We start from the raw sequence: 19,427 nt of genomic DNA, 5'->3' as shown, positions 1-19,427 counted from the left end.
TTACAGACCGTTGCGGCATGGCTGGAATATTACCGAGTGTGGCGTTAGACAAAAAAAAAAGCAAAAAAAAAGCAAACCAAAACAAAAAAGTGATATTTTAATGCTGTCATGAACACAAACATAACATGCTTATATAAACAACGTTTCAAGCAAATGGATTAAATCTGGAGAATGAAATCATGCTTGATCCTGTCCGTAAAACGTAGGCAGGGAATCTCACCTTTGACAGTTAGTATTTCACACATATACTTGTACAATGAAGATGCACTTCCAGTTATGTCTCAGGTCACATCTGGGGCAGTGGGGTAGCCTTGGGTACAAGGTGTGAATTCAGTTTTTGGTGTTCCCCGCATTGATATTACTGGAATATTAATTTTCAAAAGCGGCCTAAAATTCCATTCAGATGCTGATCAGGTACTGCTAGCATTGCTATTTTATTAGTACTATATTGCGATGCTCATGTCTGGTTTATATATGTCTATACACATCAGATTTCCCCTTTTGTTGCTAATTAACCTGTTGGCCGAGAGACTCGCCATTTGTTCATAGAAAAAATGCAATCAAGGGAGGTAACACAGAGACACTACGTTAGAGGAAATCATAGACAAAGCTTAATTCACTTTTCTCAGCGTAAGGGGAGGTAATGCGTATGAAATAATTTTTCATGATCACTTGTAAACCGGGCTAAGAAGTTTTAAAAGTTACTAAAAATTTACTAGCCAAACTAAATAAAGATACAAAACACTCAGAGTAGTTACTTACTATTTCTTTCATAAAATTCATAGTTAAACATTACTGCATAGTGTCAGGACATGATGATTCAGCTCAAGTTTCAGGTTTATAACTATTCAAACAGTGGCAGTCTAGCTAAGCACTCTGTCAGTCAATCTGGGTGGAAACGAGACCATTTGCAATTGAGAATTTTTCACGGAGTGAAAGTCTACACTAGCAAACCGGGCTACCGTGATTCTATTGTTTCTAGCCCGGGGAAGTTTTGCCTAGCATTGGGCTACCGGGCTAGTGGTTATTTCGAACGCTGGTAATGCGTGCAAATGGCAGTTGGTTTTTACATTTATTGATAGATTAGAGTCATCAATAACGTTTTAAAAATATTAGTGAATATCTTTCATTTAATTCTGACATCCAAATATCCTCTCGATATTCGGGTGGTCATGCCACGTATATTTATGAGTCATTTAATACTATGACTGATTTAAGCTTTTCTGTGGGTATCATATTTCTTTCACATATCTCATCATAAACTTTATGAAAGAAGGACACATAAGATGTTAGTCAATAACATACTTTAATAATCAATAACCCATTCTATTATATGCTTCTGAAATTGTGGGTGTAAAATGCCATGACTCAATAAAAAAATACAAATTTTACATTCGAAAAAGTAGTTAGGTGTTGTTAAATGTGCTTCCGACAGAGCGATTCTTGGCGATACAATTGGCGATATTCAATTTTTGCGTCAACACAATTAAGTGCAGTCAGCTATTGGATTAAGTAACGACGTATGGATGCTTACAGATACACCCATATCAATGTTGTCTTATGTAAAAACAATTAGATGACAAAGATAAGAACAGCTGGGTGTCTGATATTAGAAACATTCTTTGAAAGTGTGGGTTTTCTTATGTTTGGTTACCAGAGGGTGTCGGTGATAAAATCTGTTCTCATCTTGCTCTTGTAAAATCGTCAATAGAACCAGAAAAATATTTAACTGAATTACATGACAAACCTTTGAGAAGGACGTTCTGTAAATTCAGAATCTCCATGCATGATTTCAATTTAAAATCAGAACGTAAATATAAAAATTCAATTCAAGTTAAGTTTTATGTGTACATTTTATTAGCAGCCAGGTCGAAGATGAATATAATGTATTATTTGTGTGCAAGCACTATCGAGACCTGCGAAATAAATATCTTGAAAAACTTATGTACACGGAATAGGGATAAACAATTTATGATATTTTTTAAATTCTAAAAATGAAGATCTTATTATCTGTGTTGCTCGTTTTCTTGAAAATGTGTTAATATATAGATGTAAACGTGATAAGTATGTAAGTTTTGAAAAAAACGTAGCTGTACTATGGATCGTTTGGCCTAAAATCCTCAATAAACTGTCTGTCTTTAATCAAGAACACATATGAAAAAAAAATATCTTTTAAATGACGCCTTGTGTCTTTAGGCAGCAGGTTTTTCATGCCAGGTGAGTCGAGGTGTTTTGCCTATAGTGTTCTAAAAAGACCACGTTTGTAGATGTCTTTGAACAAGTTCTAAAACCTACCACATAATGTCGAAAATATACCCAGTGATAGTTCAGTCAAAGAACCATTTTGATCAGCAATATGCAAAGGAAAATACCCGTGGAGTGTTAGAATTCGTCCCCAGTAGCCCAAGCTGGTCATAAGAGGCGACTAACGTGACTGCGGGGTCAGCCTCGCTAACTTGGTTGGTTGGTTGGTTGGTTGACACATGTCGTCGAATCCCAACTGTGTAGATCGATGCTCATGATGTTGATTTCTGGATTATCCGGTTCATACTCGATTATTTACAGAGCGCCGCCATATAGCTTGGATATTGCTGAGTGAGGCGTAAAAGCTAACTCTCAATCATTCACATGATTGTCTGGTAGGTCATGTAGGTGAAATACTGCTGAGTGGAATGTTCTAGACGCACACAAGCAGGTGCGCCCGCAGGCACGTGCACGCACACACATTTGTAGAGTGAAATGTGTCAGTGATGTCTTGTCACACCACCTCGCTAGGCCCTACTGTCTTTCGTGACACTCTTCACAAATGGCATTGCTACCGCTTTTGTGGTCTAGTGGTTAGAGCGTTCGGCCGGGGTGTGCCTGGTTCGATCCCTGACCGCGTCATGCCAAAAGACGTTAAATATGGCATTGTTGGTCCCTGTCTGGCGCTCACCCTTAATGGGAGCAACACGGACTGGCCGTCTCAGTATAATGTGTCTCAGTGATCTAGCACAATGACTACAAAACTGTGGCAACAAGAAGCCACAAATTTAAATGCACACGCATGTGCGTCGCCACTTAAGCGAAATATTCGGACGTATGACGTTAAACCCTATTTCACACCTCTCGACACAATCATATAAGTCAGGTTGTCTTAACCGCATGCCATATGTTGAGTCCCAGGATGAAACTTCCGTGTTCCAGTAATGAATTCTGTAAACCACTCTCAGTCTGTCTGTCTGTGTATCTGTCTTATAATTTGTATGTTCAGGTCCCTTGTGAACAGGGCGGTCTTGGCATGTCTCATATTCCATCATCGGATCCTACACACCAAAGGGAGATTACTCTGTAATGTGACGTAAACACAACAAAGAACCGACACAAGACGTTTCATATTTCGTCAATCCTCAGCACGTTCTTCCTCCGCGGTCTGTGGTAGTTCCAGCTCCACCTCTGTGACGTCTTTCCCGTGCACTTCTCCATCACCACGTGCCGGGTCGCGTTCACAGTTAAACACTTGTTGTTTCTCTGTATTAACTTGTCCTGGAACATAATAACAATATGTCAGTCAGACAGTGATTGTGTCTACCTGTGGAGTAGTCTATTGATTGAAGCGTTCCTAGTAACGTCGAAGGACCGGGTTCGATTCCCCATGGGTACAGTGTGTGGACCCCGTGATATTGCTGAAATATTTCTAAAATCAGCATAATACTCCCTCGCTCACCTGTTTGGTTGATTTCCTGGATGTTGCTGAGTAAATATTAAAATATACAACTTTGTGGATGGCATCTTATGTTCACAGCACATAGCAACGTTTCCATAAAGATCCTCAAATATCAATCACTATATACGGTGCTGTTCACCATACAATTTTATTTGTTATAACTTATTCTGGTACAGCAAGTAATAGCATATCCTCGATACCCCTAGGAGATAAGTTTCCGATAACTCTCCACTATACCCTTGATGCGCCTATGACTCAGCCCGATAATCTTATTACCTCCCTTGGCTGGTTATTTATCCAAACGGGTGTCTACGCTGGGAAGTTGAGAGCACCAGTCACAACTCACTTTCGCTTCTTATATTGTTCAACTGATTTAAACTTGGCTACACAAACCATGCAGAGGTTCTCTGAAAGACGCAGAAAGAGATCTGGCATGTATTTTTGAAAGTTATCGGCCTGTCAATTTCTCTGTATGATTTCCCCACAAATCTGAGTCGAACTTCGAACAAACTTTCGCAGCTGCGACCGCCATTTTTGTTGACACTGGCAAGCTCGGTTGTAACGGCTGCTTACCTGACTGGCTACATAGAGAATACGGAAAGTAATGAAATTATCGACCCGAGTCACAGATGCATCCGGGGTATAGTGGAGACTTATCGGAACTGCATATATATATCCCGGAGACATCGAGGATATGGTAATGACACTGTATTTCAACAACGTCGGAAACACATAAAGTGAGTGAGGGAGTGTTTGATCGATTGAGTGAGTGAGTCGTTTGGGTTCAAAAACCACTAGACACTAAATGAAGATAACATTCTGACAAACTGTCCAGAAATGTGTCTTTTGTCTCCAGAGTACATGTATTTCAGTGATTTGAGTAATTATTCTAAGGAGACTTAGGAACTGTTCTTATTTTGTCTAAATGTTGTAGAGTTGTATGAGCCTTCCCAGGATTAATGAAATACAGCTCATGCCCGTGGATTTTAAACAACGGGTAGGCATGCACATTAAAAGGAAAGACTTCAGTGTAATCGGCTCGACGCATTTAGCGCGGTGCCCGGACGTTGAAACCATTACGTTACCCCACGACACCACCCTGGATACTAAGAAATGGTTTGGATCACCCACGCCCACACACCACACCCATTGACTCCCCACCCCCCACCACACACACACACCAAATTTGTACTGAACAGCAAATGAAATGCAAAAACCCGAAATCGTATAAAAGTAACAAGAGTAAGCATTCATATTTATCTATTTATCCTTATCTAAAAACTTGAACTACCCACCCCGCCCCGCCCCGCCCCAACCACAGTTGCGTTTCTTTTGCTGTTTAGTATACTAGGACTTGCACTTCACTGAGACTGTAAGTTCCATTTACAATATGTGTCATCTATACATGTTTTGGAATTGCAGTTCTCGATTACATAAATCGGTGTACAAATTAGCACCCACAAATCGTGAGCTAGCTACTGTCATCTACCTTGAAATCCCAGACGTGTTGTCCAGAACCCCAGTTGCTCTTCTGGTTAAACACACCGCCGTGTACACGGGCCAGACAGCGGTTCAACGACACGATTTCTCCAAGATCTGTCATGTCGAATAACTGGAATAGCCAAGACTTGAGTGTAAATGTGTCCAAGCATCGTGGTTTTAAAGATCACATGCAACCAAAAAATCAATCATAATTAAAATACAGTTGTCACTTATTCATGATATATGAATAGCATTTCTGATTAGGAAAACACAAATGAACAAACGTATAAGCGTATAATTGCAAATCAAAAGTGCAATAATTTGTACTGGGGTTTACCTCCCTCGAAACGAAGCAGGGGCGATTGTGCGGCAAGACCTGTCGGGGTTTAAGGGCTCTACAGGCGATACCGAGCTGAGTCAGAGCTGGTGAGTGTGCACTAAAGTGTGACGACGCCTTTTCATTGGTTACTGGTTCATTTGCCGATACCCTTAGCCGGCGCTTTATTTATGGCTTATAAGCCCGATAGGTGTTAAAACATGACGGATCGTGGAAGAACAACTTTGATAGCACAATGGGGAGACCCAGGGAGTAGCAGGTGAACGTTCATCACATGACATCGTTAGGAATTGATATTCTGATTCTTTCACTGCAAGCATATGGAACTGGTACTTTATGTTATGTTATACGGCTCTGACTTAGAAGTGAGTCGCCAAGTTATGATATAATTACAACAGTCTCCTGGGCAAAAAACACCGATTTACATTACTAAATATATATTACAGCTCCGACACCCAAAACATCATTTCGCTCACCTGAGCACCGCCTTGTCCGTGGCAGCCAAACATAGTGGGGTGGCCTCCTTCTTTGGAAGTCATCATGTCAAGACAGAGTTTGGGAAAGGCCTCGTTGCGTATCTGAGAAAAAATACCGAAACTACTGATTAGGTTTAAAAGAGTTATGAGTGTGTACCTTCTGACTGCTCATAAAAATTGGTATTCTCTCAAATACAGGATAAATATCAAACACTGGCTAAATAAAAGGTAGAAATTCTTCTACTGAGGTCAAACACAATGCTGCACCTTACATTATACATTTAGTATCCCCAATATGATCAAAATTTGAAAGGCATTGGCGACATTTACGAAGGCCTAATTGTGAATCATTTAAAACACCAGCTGATTTTTAGAAATGGAAATGTTCAGTAGCTGTGTAAAATGTAATGAGAAAAGAATATATTTTTCGAGGAAACACACTCAACATTGTGATTTTAGATATTTGAAACATGGAGACAAATGCATGTGTGAGCTATACACTATAAAAATATCGCTTCAGGCCGTCATCGTGCACTGACTTACCTCCCCCAAATATATAAACCATCCCACTGAAACACCTCCCCTAAATATATACTGTCCCACTGAATTACCTCCCCTGAAAACATAACGTCCCACAGACTTACCTCCCCTGAATGCATACCGTCCCAGTGACTTACCTCCCCTGAATATATACCGTCCCCTGGCAAGGCGACTTCCGGGTACACATTTTCGATGTACCAGGAGAAGGCCTTACATCCAATTCTCTCCCTCAGCTTTTGACGTTCGGAGACATCCCCTGGTATCTGTGAAGCAGTAATTAGAACGTGAAGACAGCCAAACCTGTTTCGGCTAACATGTAACGTTATATTTAAAGAGTATATTACTAAACCACCTTTCGAACCACCATTAAAGCAGAAATATAAAGAACACACAAAAAACATCACCCCTCTTTCCGAACACATGAACATGTTCAGGCGAAACACAGGTCGGCACCAAATGTCACCTACTTGAAAATACCTGTCGTCATATTGTACACAAGCCATCAGATGAAAAAGACAGGTAGAAATATCGAAAAGTATGGCCAGTTTTAATTACTGGATGAACGCATGTTTGAAAAAAACAGAATCCTTAAAAAAATCATCCAATGACAGATGTCAGGTGATTCTGATCTGCTGATTTGCGTTGAAGGAGTACTGTAAGTTTCTTTGTACATACATAGCGTGTTTCTCGAACTTTGCTCGAGAAGTGGTTGAAGTACTTCTTGTAATCATCCATCCAAACTTCCGCAACGCGTGCGTTGTTGGCGTCACCGGCCGCGAAGGTCCCCGAACGTAGCCCCTGGTAGCTGTTGTGGCTGTGGAACACGTGACCGACACGCGAACAGATGGGCGTCTCAATCCGCCCACCGCACATCCAGATCTGGTGGAACATCATAATGATAGCTTCGTCATGGTAAACAACAACAAGAGGTCTGAAGTGATTATGACGTTATTGTAACATGTATCACATAGGATGAGGGACTAGGAGTGACTGAGTGAGGTTGATTATGGGACACATTTCGCAACATATCTGACGAGGGAAATGGACAATCATTGGATAATCTGCTGAAATCCTGAGGTTAGTCTCGTTGGATTTTCTACTCCATATTGGATTGTAGAATTTTCCCTTTGACACGCATTAGCCATGGAACGGGAGCAATTCCCAAGACTGTTCGTCATGTTCAGAGAAACTCGAAATATTCACGAGAGATAAGAAAGTTGAATGGATTAATAGTTCAGGGTACGTCGAGGGAGAGAGTTAATGTTATCATCTAGGCAATATGGCTGTTATTTACCGACCGAACAATAACAAACACTTTTTTATACACAGAATCTGTCGACAAAGGACTCTAAAAGCAATTGAATAAGCTAAATGTAAAATGATTTTCTTGAAAGTCTTTACACATAGCACATAAAGTACTTTGAATGAAAATATGAAAGGTTCAGCAAAGGCTTAAGATCGTGAACATTATGGACTGACCTTGAACGACATCTCGATATTCTCCCCTCCCCATATTTTCATTCCAGGGTCAAAACCGCCAAGAAGATCGAAAAACTCACGGGTGATGGAGAAAAGGCCTCCCGCCATTGCTGGGCTTCTGGGATGTTTAAGAATAGAAACATAGATATAGAACGTCCGTGGAAAGGATTACACGATCTTGAGCGATGGGAACTTTTGCTGTGAAAATTATATGAATGAGACAGTGAAAATTAATGAAGACACTCGGTGGTTGCGAGCGCCAATATCAACCTGATTATGATATATCATGGTACCCATCTATACCGAAACGTAACACTGAACATGATATTTAAGTATAAATGGAATAATTATTTTTAGATCAATTTTCTTGTATAAATATGCACCGGAAGTCACGTTTGAGAAAAACATGAATCGTGTCTATATAGCTTGTTGATTTTAGACTGACAATACAAACGTTTTTGTTTGTGAAAAGGGAAGAGTTCGCACAAACGTATCAACGAAATCGAGATGGAATTCAGGCATACAAGTCTTGCCAGCTCGAATGACAATCGTTTACTTGTTTTCTGAACATAGGAACTATGGCCTGGTTACGGAGAGATCAACGACAACAAGCTACACAATCTCCAGCGACGTTTCTTTTGCCTTTCGGAATAAAATATAATAGAACTGCACTGGGACTGAAATGTACAACGTTCAAAGAGCCTAAGAGGATGAACACCTTCAACTCGTATTTGATCACTTGTAGTTTGGTCCATACGAGATGAAAAAGAAATGCACAATTGATTTGTTTCTTTTTTCGTGCGTCATGACGAGCGTCCAGTGCCACTATTACAATATATCATTTATCACCCAGGTGTTTCTGAGAGTACAAACTGACACAGATCTTAAACCCTTCGTCTTTGGAGGAACTTTGCATTGAAAGCCAAGGTGTATGGTGAGTTGGTGCGGGATTCGAACCCATGATTCAAACTACCATGACGCTCAACTTCTTACATCAGTTGGCGCCTTTGGTCCTAGAATCACCCGAATCCCATATATCACCAAGAACTAAACGCCTGAACGGATTCAGAATATTGCGTCAGACAAAATCGATACTCTCTACATGACAAAAATAAACATATCACCTGACATGCTCCAGTTTGCTATTTCTCCTTTTCTTCTCTCTCGGGGGCTCAATTCGCCAACCGAACTGCAGCGTTGGGAACTCCACCACCCCCACCATCACATCGGGCCCAACACCGATGCCGAAGTGATTTTTGTCGATACCGTCTATACAGGGCGTGGTCACCACCTTGGGGTCCGTGGCCAGGGGGGTCAGCAGGGGTTCAAGCCATCCTGACGTTATAGTGATAACGCATGTACATGCAGTATAGCATTTTCCTTCGATGATGTAAACTGACATACTTTGATGTTAACTGTAACACATTGGTGTAAACTGGCAAGTATTGATGAAAACTGACACACACTGATGTAAACTTAAATACATCGATGTACACTTACACATATTGATGTAAAATGATATACATTGATGTAAACTATCATAGAATTAAACTGACACACATTGACGTAAACGACACACATTGATGTAAACTGACACACATAGATGTAAACTCACACATATTGATGTAGACTGATACACGTTCTGTAAACTGAAACATTCGTGTAAACAGACACATATTGATGAAAACAGACACATATTATGTCATACTGATGTAAACTGACATACATTGGTGTAAACGGTCACACTCATATACAGTGTTTATTAACTGGTATCCATGCCGGTGTACATAAACGTGGTTGTTATTGGTTCCAGTGCCAGTATCTCATGATATAGACAAACCTGAGTCGCCATCTAGATTACCTGGGAAACATTCACAGTGTGAGTCCAGGAACGTTATGACGGGCGCCGTGGTGTAGTTGTAGCCCAGTGTCCTCGCCACCATCAGCCCCAGACCCCTCCTGGCTCGGACTATCTGCACCTTAGGGAACCGAGTCATGTAGGCATCTAGAGGCTTCCCCAGAAAATCTGGAAAAGGGTGGGTAAAGCCTGCGCTCCTAAATCCGAAGATTAAGATCAAATTCCCCACACAGCTACCACTTGCGGAAACACATTCTGGTGACACCCCAATAAAATGTCAAAATTGCTTCACTATTGCCAAAGGCCTAAACCTCTCTATCTCAGACACCGTACATACTAAAATACATGGCCAGTCTTGTCTGCCATAGACTTAATCATACCCACCCCATGAGGAACCGTCGTCGACGAGGATCACCTCCTTCACTAGGTGGGGCGGGGTGTTGTCATGGATACTGTGAACGAGCCTTAGCAACGTTGACCACGCCTCGTTGACGAAACAGATGATGATGCTTGTCTGGGGGAGGCCGGCGGAGGAATAACGCTCGGCACAGCTGCATTGTGGGAAAAGAAATAAACTGCATGGGTGACAGAACACATATACATGGCCGCCATGTTGAAAAATGATCGTCACTGTCTAATCCGGCATCTTGTCTAAACCGGCATTATTTCGGTCCCGTGGGCTGCTGGTTGGGACAGGTTTCACTGTATGTACAACAGAGTTCTGATTGATAGATATTGGATGCTGGGGAAGACATATTGTTCGGACAATTAAGAAGTCACACACAAACACATACACAAAGACGCAATGACGGGTGGATAGACAGACACAAACATGGACTCACGACACTCCAGAACACTTCCATCAACAAATCAAGTCAACATGCGCCTTCTGCCTTCTGTTGTAGGAGAACGCATGCAAGATCATGAAGATGCCGAGTCAACGCTGTACACGTATTTGTTTATAATTAATTGAATTGCATGTAAATCACGTTTCCACTGAAGTATTTACTTGTCCGCAGGTTATCATGGCTAAATATCACTAAAGTGGAAGCTGCCCAAACCAGCATCTGTCCAATCCGGCATAAAATCTCAATCCCATCCGTGGATTGTACGAAAGCCTAATGCTGCCACTTTTGTAGCATAAGATATTTTTTTCCAAAGACAATTCTCGTTACTTCAATTATTTACTCGTTGCTTCGAGTATTTTCTCGTTATTTCAATGATGTTCTCGTAACTTCGAGTATTTTCTCGTTATTTCAAATATTTTTTCGTTGCTTCGATTAATTTCTCGTTACTTCGAGAATTTTCTCGTTACTTCAAGTTTCTTTCAAAAACTTGAAATTTCGAATATTTACTCGTTGCTTCAAGTTTCTTTCAAAAACTTGAAATTTCGAATATTTTCTCGTTGCTTCAAGTTTCTTTCAAAAACTTGAAATTTCGAGAATTTTCTCGTTACTTCAAGTTTCTTTCAAAAACTTGAAATTTCGAACGTTTTCTCGTTGCTTCAAGTTTCAGTCAAAAATTTGAAATTTCGAATATTTTCTCGTTGCTTCAAGTTTATTTCAAAAACTTGAAATTTCGAGTATTTTCTCGTTACTTCAAGTTTCTTTCAAAAACTTGAAATTTCGAATATTTTCTCGTTGCTTCAAGTTTATTTCAAAAACTTGAAATTTCGAATATTTTCTCGTTGCTTCAAGTTTCTTTCAAAAACTTGAAATTTCGAATATTTTCTCGTTGCTTCAAGTTTCTTTCAAAAACTTGAAATTTCGAATATTTTCTCGTTGCTTCGATTCCTTTATCTTAATTTCTAAGTTTGATGGAGGTAGCATATATATTTTAGGAGATCTGCTCCGAGCAAGATGACATCCTCATAGTTACAGCCTAAGTCACATGTTCATGGATACAGCAAAAAAAATAAAATTCATATCTGAGTATAACCATCAAATGGCACATCTATGGATCGTGCTTGGTACGTGTGCCAAATTACATGGAGCTAGCATGTATAGTTTAAGGAAATCTTCTCCGAACAACATGACACCCTGATATCCACAGCCTAAGTCACATTTGGGAGGAAACCGCAAAAGGTTCATACCTGGGTTTAAACCCCAAATGGCAAACCTATCTACCATGCTTGATACGTGTTCCTAGTCTGATGAAGTTATCATGAATAGTTTAGGAAATATGCTTGGGACGGTATCGACCCCCCCAAAAGACAGACCACTTAAAACAACACATTTTATGGTTGGTTGCACAAGGCTTAATTAAGCTGTGTCGTTGAAAATTGTGGTATGTGTCCTGATAAAAAAGACAACATTGGGTTTAGAAATGGTTATACGACCTCTGGCCATATGAAACTTTAAGTGTTATTGAAATTGTTCATTTAATATTTTCAAGAAAACTGCTTCGCCACATGTTGTATGTGGAGACTGGAAGCAAACCAATTCGTACTGATATTCATACCAAAATGGTATGCTTTTTGAGCAAATTGACTTCAGTCAAATCCTCAAAGTTATCGAATATATGGTATCATTTCACAGTTAAGTCTTATTTGCGGTTCACTCCAAAATGACAGACCTCCTGTAAGACAAATTCAGTGAGTACACTAGTTAGCTCAGCCATGATCTCCACCCCTATTCCATTAATGAGTTCACTTGGAGTCAGTACATGGTATACAGTCTGTGCAATCTTGGAATTCAAGCAATACTCAATCATCAAAAGGATTTCATTTCACAATGTATGAAATTGAACTTATTCCATAACCTTATCTTAAATTAACCTTACAAAGTAGAATTTCACTGAGAAAATTTAAGACAACAAATCATAGGTTACCAGTGGAAACAGGGCGCTGTCTGAATGGTTTGAAAGAAAGCCGACTTTGTAATCTTTGTAAACAAGCCATATGTGACGAATTCCATGTTTTACTAGTATGCCCACCACTTGTCGAACAACAACGAATATCATTTTCAACAAAATATTTCTGTGTGAATCCCTCTACCTGCACATGTATTTTTCTCATGAAATGTGATTATCAACCACTCACTCTCAAATTATCCAAATATATTACATACTGTGCCTTTTCAAATGATATCATGTAAATAGATTAATTATATTCACAAATACAGGCATGTTCTATGTTTCACTTTTTGTGTTTTTGAGAAAAGAATGAAAATTCTGTTTGTTCTTCTATCAGTCACTACAGAGTATAGTAACAACACATTTCCATCTTTCTTAGTTTACTTGTAATTAGAGTGAAAAGTAGTCGAGAACTGAGTTGCTTGAGAAGCTGAGAATGTTCTCAAGTACTTTTAATATAAAAAGTCTTAATATAAAAATCATAATTCATTACATGAATTAAAACAAAGTATAGTTTCCATATCTGGGCACATGTTATTATTATCAGCTAAATTAAGCCTTATGCAAACAACCCTAAAGTGTGTTGTTTTAAACGGTCTGTCTTTTGTGAGGTCTGCTTTATCGGAAGATACCGCGGTTGAAAGGGTGCGCATCCTCCCTGTTGAACTGAAAGTTTGTTTTATGACCACTGAAACTCGGGTGGTGTAGGGTGTAGGGTGTAGGGTGTAGGGTGTAGCTTGTAGGGTGTGTGTGACTATGAGGATGTCATCTTGATCGGGGCAGATCTCCTAAAATATACATGCTAGCTTCATCAAACTTAGAAATTAAGAAAAATAAAATCGAAGCAACGAGAAAATATTCGAAATTTCAAGTTTTTGAAAGACACTTGAAGCAACGAGTAAATATTCGAAATTTCAAGTTTTTGAAAGAAACTTGAAGCAACGAGTAAATATTCGAAATTTCAAGTTTTTGAAAGAAACTTGAAGCAACGAGAAAATATTCGAAATTTCAAGTTTTTGACGGAAAATTCTCGAAGTAACGAAAAATTAATCGAAGCAATGAAAAAATATTTGAAATAACGAGAAAATACTCGAAGTTACGAGAAAATTATTGAAATAACGAAAAAATACTCGAAGCAACGAGTAAATAATTGAAGTAACGAGAACTGCCTTTGAAAAAAATATTTTGTGCTACAAAAGTGGCAGCATTAGGCTTTCGTAGGATTGTACATATATCATCAGCTCTACAATCCAGCACATTGTCTAAACCGGATTAATTCTTCAGTCCCAGTGAGTGCCGGTTTAGATCTGTACATCTTGTAACCTTAAAAACATTCCATTGTCCTAAGATTGCCATGTACCAAGGATACCTAATACGCGTCATCTGTAAACTGTGTACCCGTATATACATTTCTTTGTCATTTCCAATGTTTGGTTACATTGTACAAAAGATGCATAATACATATCACCTGTACATTGTGTATCTGCGAAAAGTGTAGCCATTTAAACATGCCTTTGTCAACAGATAGCTACTGGTCCGCTGATTCCTGGCTAGTCTAGTCGGCCAGTAAATCTCCGTAGTCACCAGCCCGCCTGGCTAGCGAATTTTCATGGGGTCATTTTATACATGCATCACTCTCTGTATCACATGTGTTAAGTTGCAACACAGTTTTAAATGATGCAAGATTATTGAGTGATAAAAATGTTCATCATTTTAGAAGCTTAAAGATGAAATATGTGTCTAAATTCAAATTTCGGGAGAGTAAATTATTTAGCTGGTGACTTTCAGACATGGCAAGTCCGACCCCTAGCACAATTTGGAATCTAGGTCGCACACTGGTACCAATGATACTTAGAACGTACCATCTGCAACCCGTGTTTCTGTGTATTGTGTAATCATTAAAACATTCCTTTGTCCACAGATAAGCATGTACCAAGGATACTTAACCCGTGTAAAAGGTGTATCCACAGCCTATGTAAGCAAGCACCTGTACAACTCACCCTTCCAGCCTCGGATCCCTTAGCCTCCGTCTCACGCCGATGATGTTGCTGGCGTATTCGTTCATGGCGTTCTTTCTGAAGGCAAGCTGGTATTTCTTTTGCTCTTCCAGGGGTAACTTTTGAGGGTCTAGGTTGAACGCTATACCGCCGTCGCCTACAAAATATATGCTAAAATATTTGAATCTTGCATTCTTCCTCAGTTTGATTTAAATCGAGATCCTCTACGTCAAACCGGAGTGAGTGAGTGAGTGAGTGAGTGAGTGAGAGTGTGTTGTATTCCATCAGTATCACAGCAGGGGACACAAGAATAGGCTCCACGCAAGGTATCCATGTGGGGAATCAAACCCGGGACTTCCACGTGAAAGGCGAACGCTTTAACCAGTAGGCTTCTCCGCCGTGTTGAGAATGGAGGAAAGCTATACATAACAACGACATATTTTCCCAAACAGGTACTTACCGGCATTTGTAATGTTGAAAAGTTGTCGCACAACATCAAAATCGGGTTCGTTAGGCATGGGTTCAGGAGGCAAGTCTCCCCTAAACACAACGGTGGCGTTGTCGACGTCATCCCTTCCTGTCGCTATTCTGTATTCCTCCTTCAGCATGTTGTCGCCCGCGTGACGCTGTGCCTTTCTTGGCAAGGATATTCCTTCACTCTCCAGTTGGGTCCACATCAGGAACAACCAAGACGTTCCTCCCCACACAAACACTAGTGCCAGAAGGTACACGCTAAGTCTTTGTCGAAATCGTGACATTTTGAAGAAGGGACGGGAATTCCCCGACGGCGACAATGGCAGATTCTTCTCGTTAAAAAACAGAAATATAGAATGAACAGTGGACGTTCATACGCCGAAGTAGGACACCTCAGTACACATAAGTATGGAATCCCAGAAAAGACATCTTCGTACTGTAGCTTTGTCTCTCTTACAAGATTGAAAAGGTGAGTGAGTGGGTGAGTATGATTTTACGCCGCTTTCAGCAATATTCCAGTTAGATCAAGACAGGGGACACGAGAAATGGGTTTCACATATTGTACCCATGTGAGGAATCGAACCCGGGCGTTCGGCGTGACGAGCGAACGCCTTAACCACTGGGCTAACCCACCGCCGCCGTCCTTACAGTGAGTGAGTGCGTTTAAATTTACTCCGCACTCAGCAATATTCCAGCTATATGGTGGCGGTCTATAAATAATCGAGTCTGGACCAGACAATCCAGTGATCAACAACATGAGCATCGATCCGCCTTCCAAGAATAGGCAAAAATGTACAACATTGCTAAAACACGACAATGTTATGATGTCGTTTCTTGGATCCCATACATAAGGGATTGCGTTCTTTCAGTACTTTTCTATATCATAGAGAACATGGACTGAGTTACGTGTGGACCATACTATGTCGAATGATGGGGTGAGAGTAGTTTTACGTCGCTTCAGAAGTAATGTTACGGCGGCAGGGGACACCAAAAATGGGCTCTACATATTGTACCCATGTGGGGAATCGAAAACGTGTCCTCCGCGTGACGAGCGAACGATTTAACCACTAGGCTATCCCATCTACATTCCGACCCTATGGCTGAAGTTTGTAAATAATCCAGTGGTCAACAGTAAGAGCATCTATCTACACATTTGCAGGTGTCAGCATGTGTTAATCAGTGCGATTAGCATACACTAGATCATACATTCCAGTGATTGACAACATGAGGATCTCTCTGTGCAACGGGGATAAAGTGACGTGCATTAACCAGGTCAGCGAGTCTGACCACCCGATCCCGGTAGTCGCCTCTTATGACAAGCATGGGCTGATGAAGAGAAACTCGGATCTTACAGATGTATGCATATCTTCAATATTTTGCAGTGTTGGCAGTTTTGTTGTTTGTGATCGACAATAACACTTCCTAAAGAGCATGATAATTATATTACATTGTCTTCAAGAAAAACAAAAACAAAAAGCATATAAATAAAACCAAACCAACCAACCAAACAAAAACCAACAAAAGCCACAAGCAGAACAAAAACAAAACAAAACAAAACAAAACAAAATAAACAAAACAACCCCCCTCCCCCCAAGAAAAAAAATTCAAAGCATAAAAAATAAGGAAAAAAAAGTACAGTCATAACAAAAGGAATGTTAAAGAACACTTTCATTGTGGAAAAAGGACAACATTTAGAAATGAGAGTGTACATCTATCTCTATGCCAGCGAAGAGTGTGAATGTCACTCAGTCACAAGCCGATGATCAACAGTAGGAGCATCGACCAACGCATTAGGGATACGATGACATGACATGTCAACATGTGTTTGTCAACATGTGTTTGTCAACATGTGCAAATAAGTGTTATCAGTATACAATCCAGTGATAGAAGAGTGGCTACAACAAGGAGCAGGAAGTAGTGTTTTTTTTGTTTATCTTTCAGTTTTAGGAAAATTGATATCGATGTGTATTGAAAAATCGATGTGTATTGAAAAATTAAACAGCAATAATGGGGTGCAGATTTAGAGGCTTAAGCGAGTTTGAATGTCTACAGAACTCTTACTAATAATCAGTTTAGTTAGTCACATATACTCGAAAGTTTCACAGTTAAAGTATAAACTACTAATTGCGTCTGATTTTGTTTTTCAAATGATGGGATATAAATTGGAACATAACCAGATCAGAAACATTACGTTTGTTTTGTATTGTCTCAACCATTGAATCCGAGAACCGCTTTTGTTTAAAATGCTCATTATATTATAGACACTTCATTACTGGGAATACCCAACTTCGCGAAAAGATGCCAGGAATATTTCCCATGAGGAATCATTAAAAAAATGTCTGTAAATTTCTTTTTCAGCAGCCAAAGAAATGACAAATGTAGTCTTAGCTCAACATTTCTATTGCATTAATTTTGTAAAAGCTGTTACTGATACATTGCCATTGTTCGCCATCATTTGAAACTCTCTGTATACAACAAATATCTATATCGCAATGTCTGTATCATAGTATCATATATATGCTCCTGAGGGAATCTCCATATTTGGGCTCCTTACGAAATAAACACACATGAAACCCGGTGGTTGCAACTGTCACGAGGGGCATCTCGCTGTGCAACTGGGATAATGATGTTGAAGGCTACATCTAATAGGACGCCAAGGTCTTACCGCAATTGGGCAGTAAATTGTAGTCCAGGTGTGTTGGTATTTTATTACAGGTGTGAGTGTTTGTCATTATAGTACTGGTATTTTTGAAATAAGGTATGTAGGCTTGACATTAACTGTGTGAATATTACACATGTATTACACGAGTGCGTGTGCGTGCGTTCGTGCGTTCGTGTGTTCGTGTGTGTCATATAGCGGCCTCTCAGACGGCTGTGATACGTGTAGGAAGGTGTATATACTTACCACTATCACGAAACTAACGAAGTAGACAGGGTTACCGTGACTGAATACGCAGCTGTGACCAGCCCGGTGTCAGTCTGCGAACATTATACATAATCGAATATCAATCACTCGTCACCCTGATCGATACCCGTTTACGTGACTCTTGATTCAGCTGTGATATTGCCCACAAAGGGCAGTGTTTGAGTGAGTGAGTGAGTGAGTGAGTTTTAACAATATTTCAGCATTATCACGGCGGGGTCACCAGAAATAGGCTTCACTCATTGTGCCCATGTAGGGAATCAAACCCGGGTCTTCAGCATGACGAGGGGACGATTTAACCATTAGGCTACCCCATCGCCTTGCTCACAACAGAAAGTTAAAAAAAATCACTCATCTGCTTTAAAGAACTAGTGGTTCTTTAGAGAAAAACAAAAAATGGTGTGTTGAAAACTTAGAATAGAATAACGATAATCAGTTGTTCGGAAGACATACCTAAAACATGTCCATCCGTCAGAGACAGCGTTGTCGTGTCACGGTGACGTCAACGTTTCCGCTCCAACCTCAGCCGAACAACCGGGTGTTTTACCCATGTAAGCGTCACCCTGCCATGTATCCGTTGACAAAACGTTACCTCATCATTCACTAGAGGGACTCGGTAACCTGATTGTCTACAACTGTGCTGCCATGGTTGAGACCTGTGTTGTTGTACCGTAGTCTCAGTAAAGGGCGTATACATAAAATGTTACCGATCTTTATAATAATATTGATTATAGATGTGTTACTATCACTATCTGGGACAGCTGCTAAATACCAGTCTGAGTTTATTGATTCTTTGAAACAAAAACAGAATCATTCATAAAGAACGGTGAGGTGAGGTGAGGTGAGGTGAGGTGAGGTGAGGTGAGGTGAGGTGAGGTGAGGTGAGGTGAAAGATTTTAACGCCGTACTTAAGAATATTTCGCTCATATGGCGACGTGCATGTGTGTGTATGTTTGTCTGCTTGTACTAGCCCATAATTAAGTTTTACAGCGCTAGATCCATACCCCAGTAAAGCATAAATACCCCACTCGGACACTTTATACCGACTCCTAGCCGACTGGTTCTTGTTGTACCTCTTAATGCCGCGCGCCAGGCAGGAAACAACAAGAAAAATATTTTTAACGTCCTTTGATATAACGCGGTCGGGGATAGAAAACGCGCTCTTCTGCTCTTCAGGCGGACGCTCCAACCACTACACCACAGAGGGAATCTCAAGGATGGAACACGAGCGCATGAAAAAGCATTGTTTCTCTGAATGTTTGTACTTTCGCTTCAATAAAACCATATACGTCGCTCAGTTTC

The 19,427-nt window shown here is 40.2% G+C and overlaps 1 protein-coding gene across 1 annotated transcript; it reads right to left on the bottom strand.

Annotated features, from left to right (window-relative positions):
* Positions 1 to 1,289: 1,289 nt before the first annotated feature.
* LOC137255798 (polypeptide N-acetylgalactosaminyltransferase 1-like) lies at positions 1,290 to 18,772 on the bottom strand. The gene is made up of 13 exons (XM_067793339.1): positions 18,579 to 18,772; positions 18,108 to 18,181; positions 15,189 to 15,531; positions 14,732 to 14,885; positions 10,263 to 10,429; positions 9,882 to 10,046; positions 9,145 to 9,355; positions 8,021 to 8,138; positions 7,217 to 7,420; positions 6,679 to 6,804; positions 6,002 to 6,103; positions 5,196 to 5,318; positions 1,290 to 3,525 (listed from the first exon to the last, which is right to left on the bottom strand). The coding sequence occupies exons 3-13, from the start codon at positions 15,484 to 15,486 to the stop codon at positions 3,373 to 3,375; spliced, it is 1,821 nt and encodes a 606-aa protein (XP_067649440.1). The 5' UTR covers positions 15,487 to 15,531; positions 18,108 to 18,181; positions 18,579 to 18,772; the 3' UTR covers positions 1,290 to 3,372.
* Positions 18,773 to 19,427: the final 655 nt, after the last annotated feature.

Source organism: Haliotis asinina, chromosome 11 (genome assembly GCF_037392515.1).
Source record: "Haliotis asinina isolate JCU_RB_2024 chromosome 11, JCU_Hal_asi_v2, whole genome shotgun sequence".
NCBI lineage: Eukaryota > Metazoa > Mollusca > Gastropoda > Lepetellida > Haliotidae > Haliotis > Haliotis asinina.
The sequence above is the reverse complement of the archived record's forward strand: the minus strand, read 5'-3'. Positions and strand labels throughout refer to the sequence as shown.

What these genes read in the sequence shown, in the direction of transcription:
- LOC137255798 (XM_067793339.1), bottom strand. Translation starts at nt 15,486, where the DNA reads ATGTCACGATTTCGACAAAGACTTAGCGTGTACCTTCTGGCACTAGTG. An exon ending in TTTCAACATTACAAATGCCG is followed by an intron (nt 14,886 to 15,188) that starts GTAAGTACCTGT and finishes TATATTTTGTAG; the next exon opens with GCGACGGCGGTATAGCGTTC. An exon ending in AGGGATCCGAGGCTGGAAGG is followed by an intron (nt 10,430 to 14,731) that starts GTGAGTTGTACA and finishes CCCACAATGCAG; the next exon opens with CTGTGCCGAGCGTTATTCCT.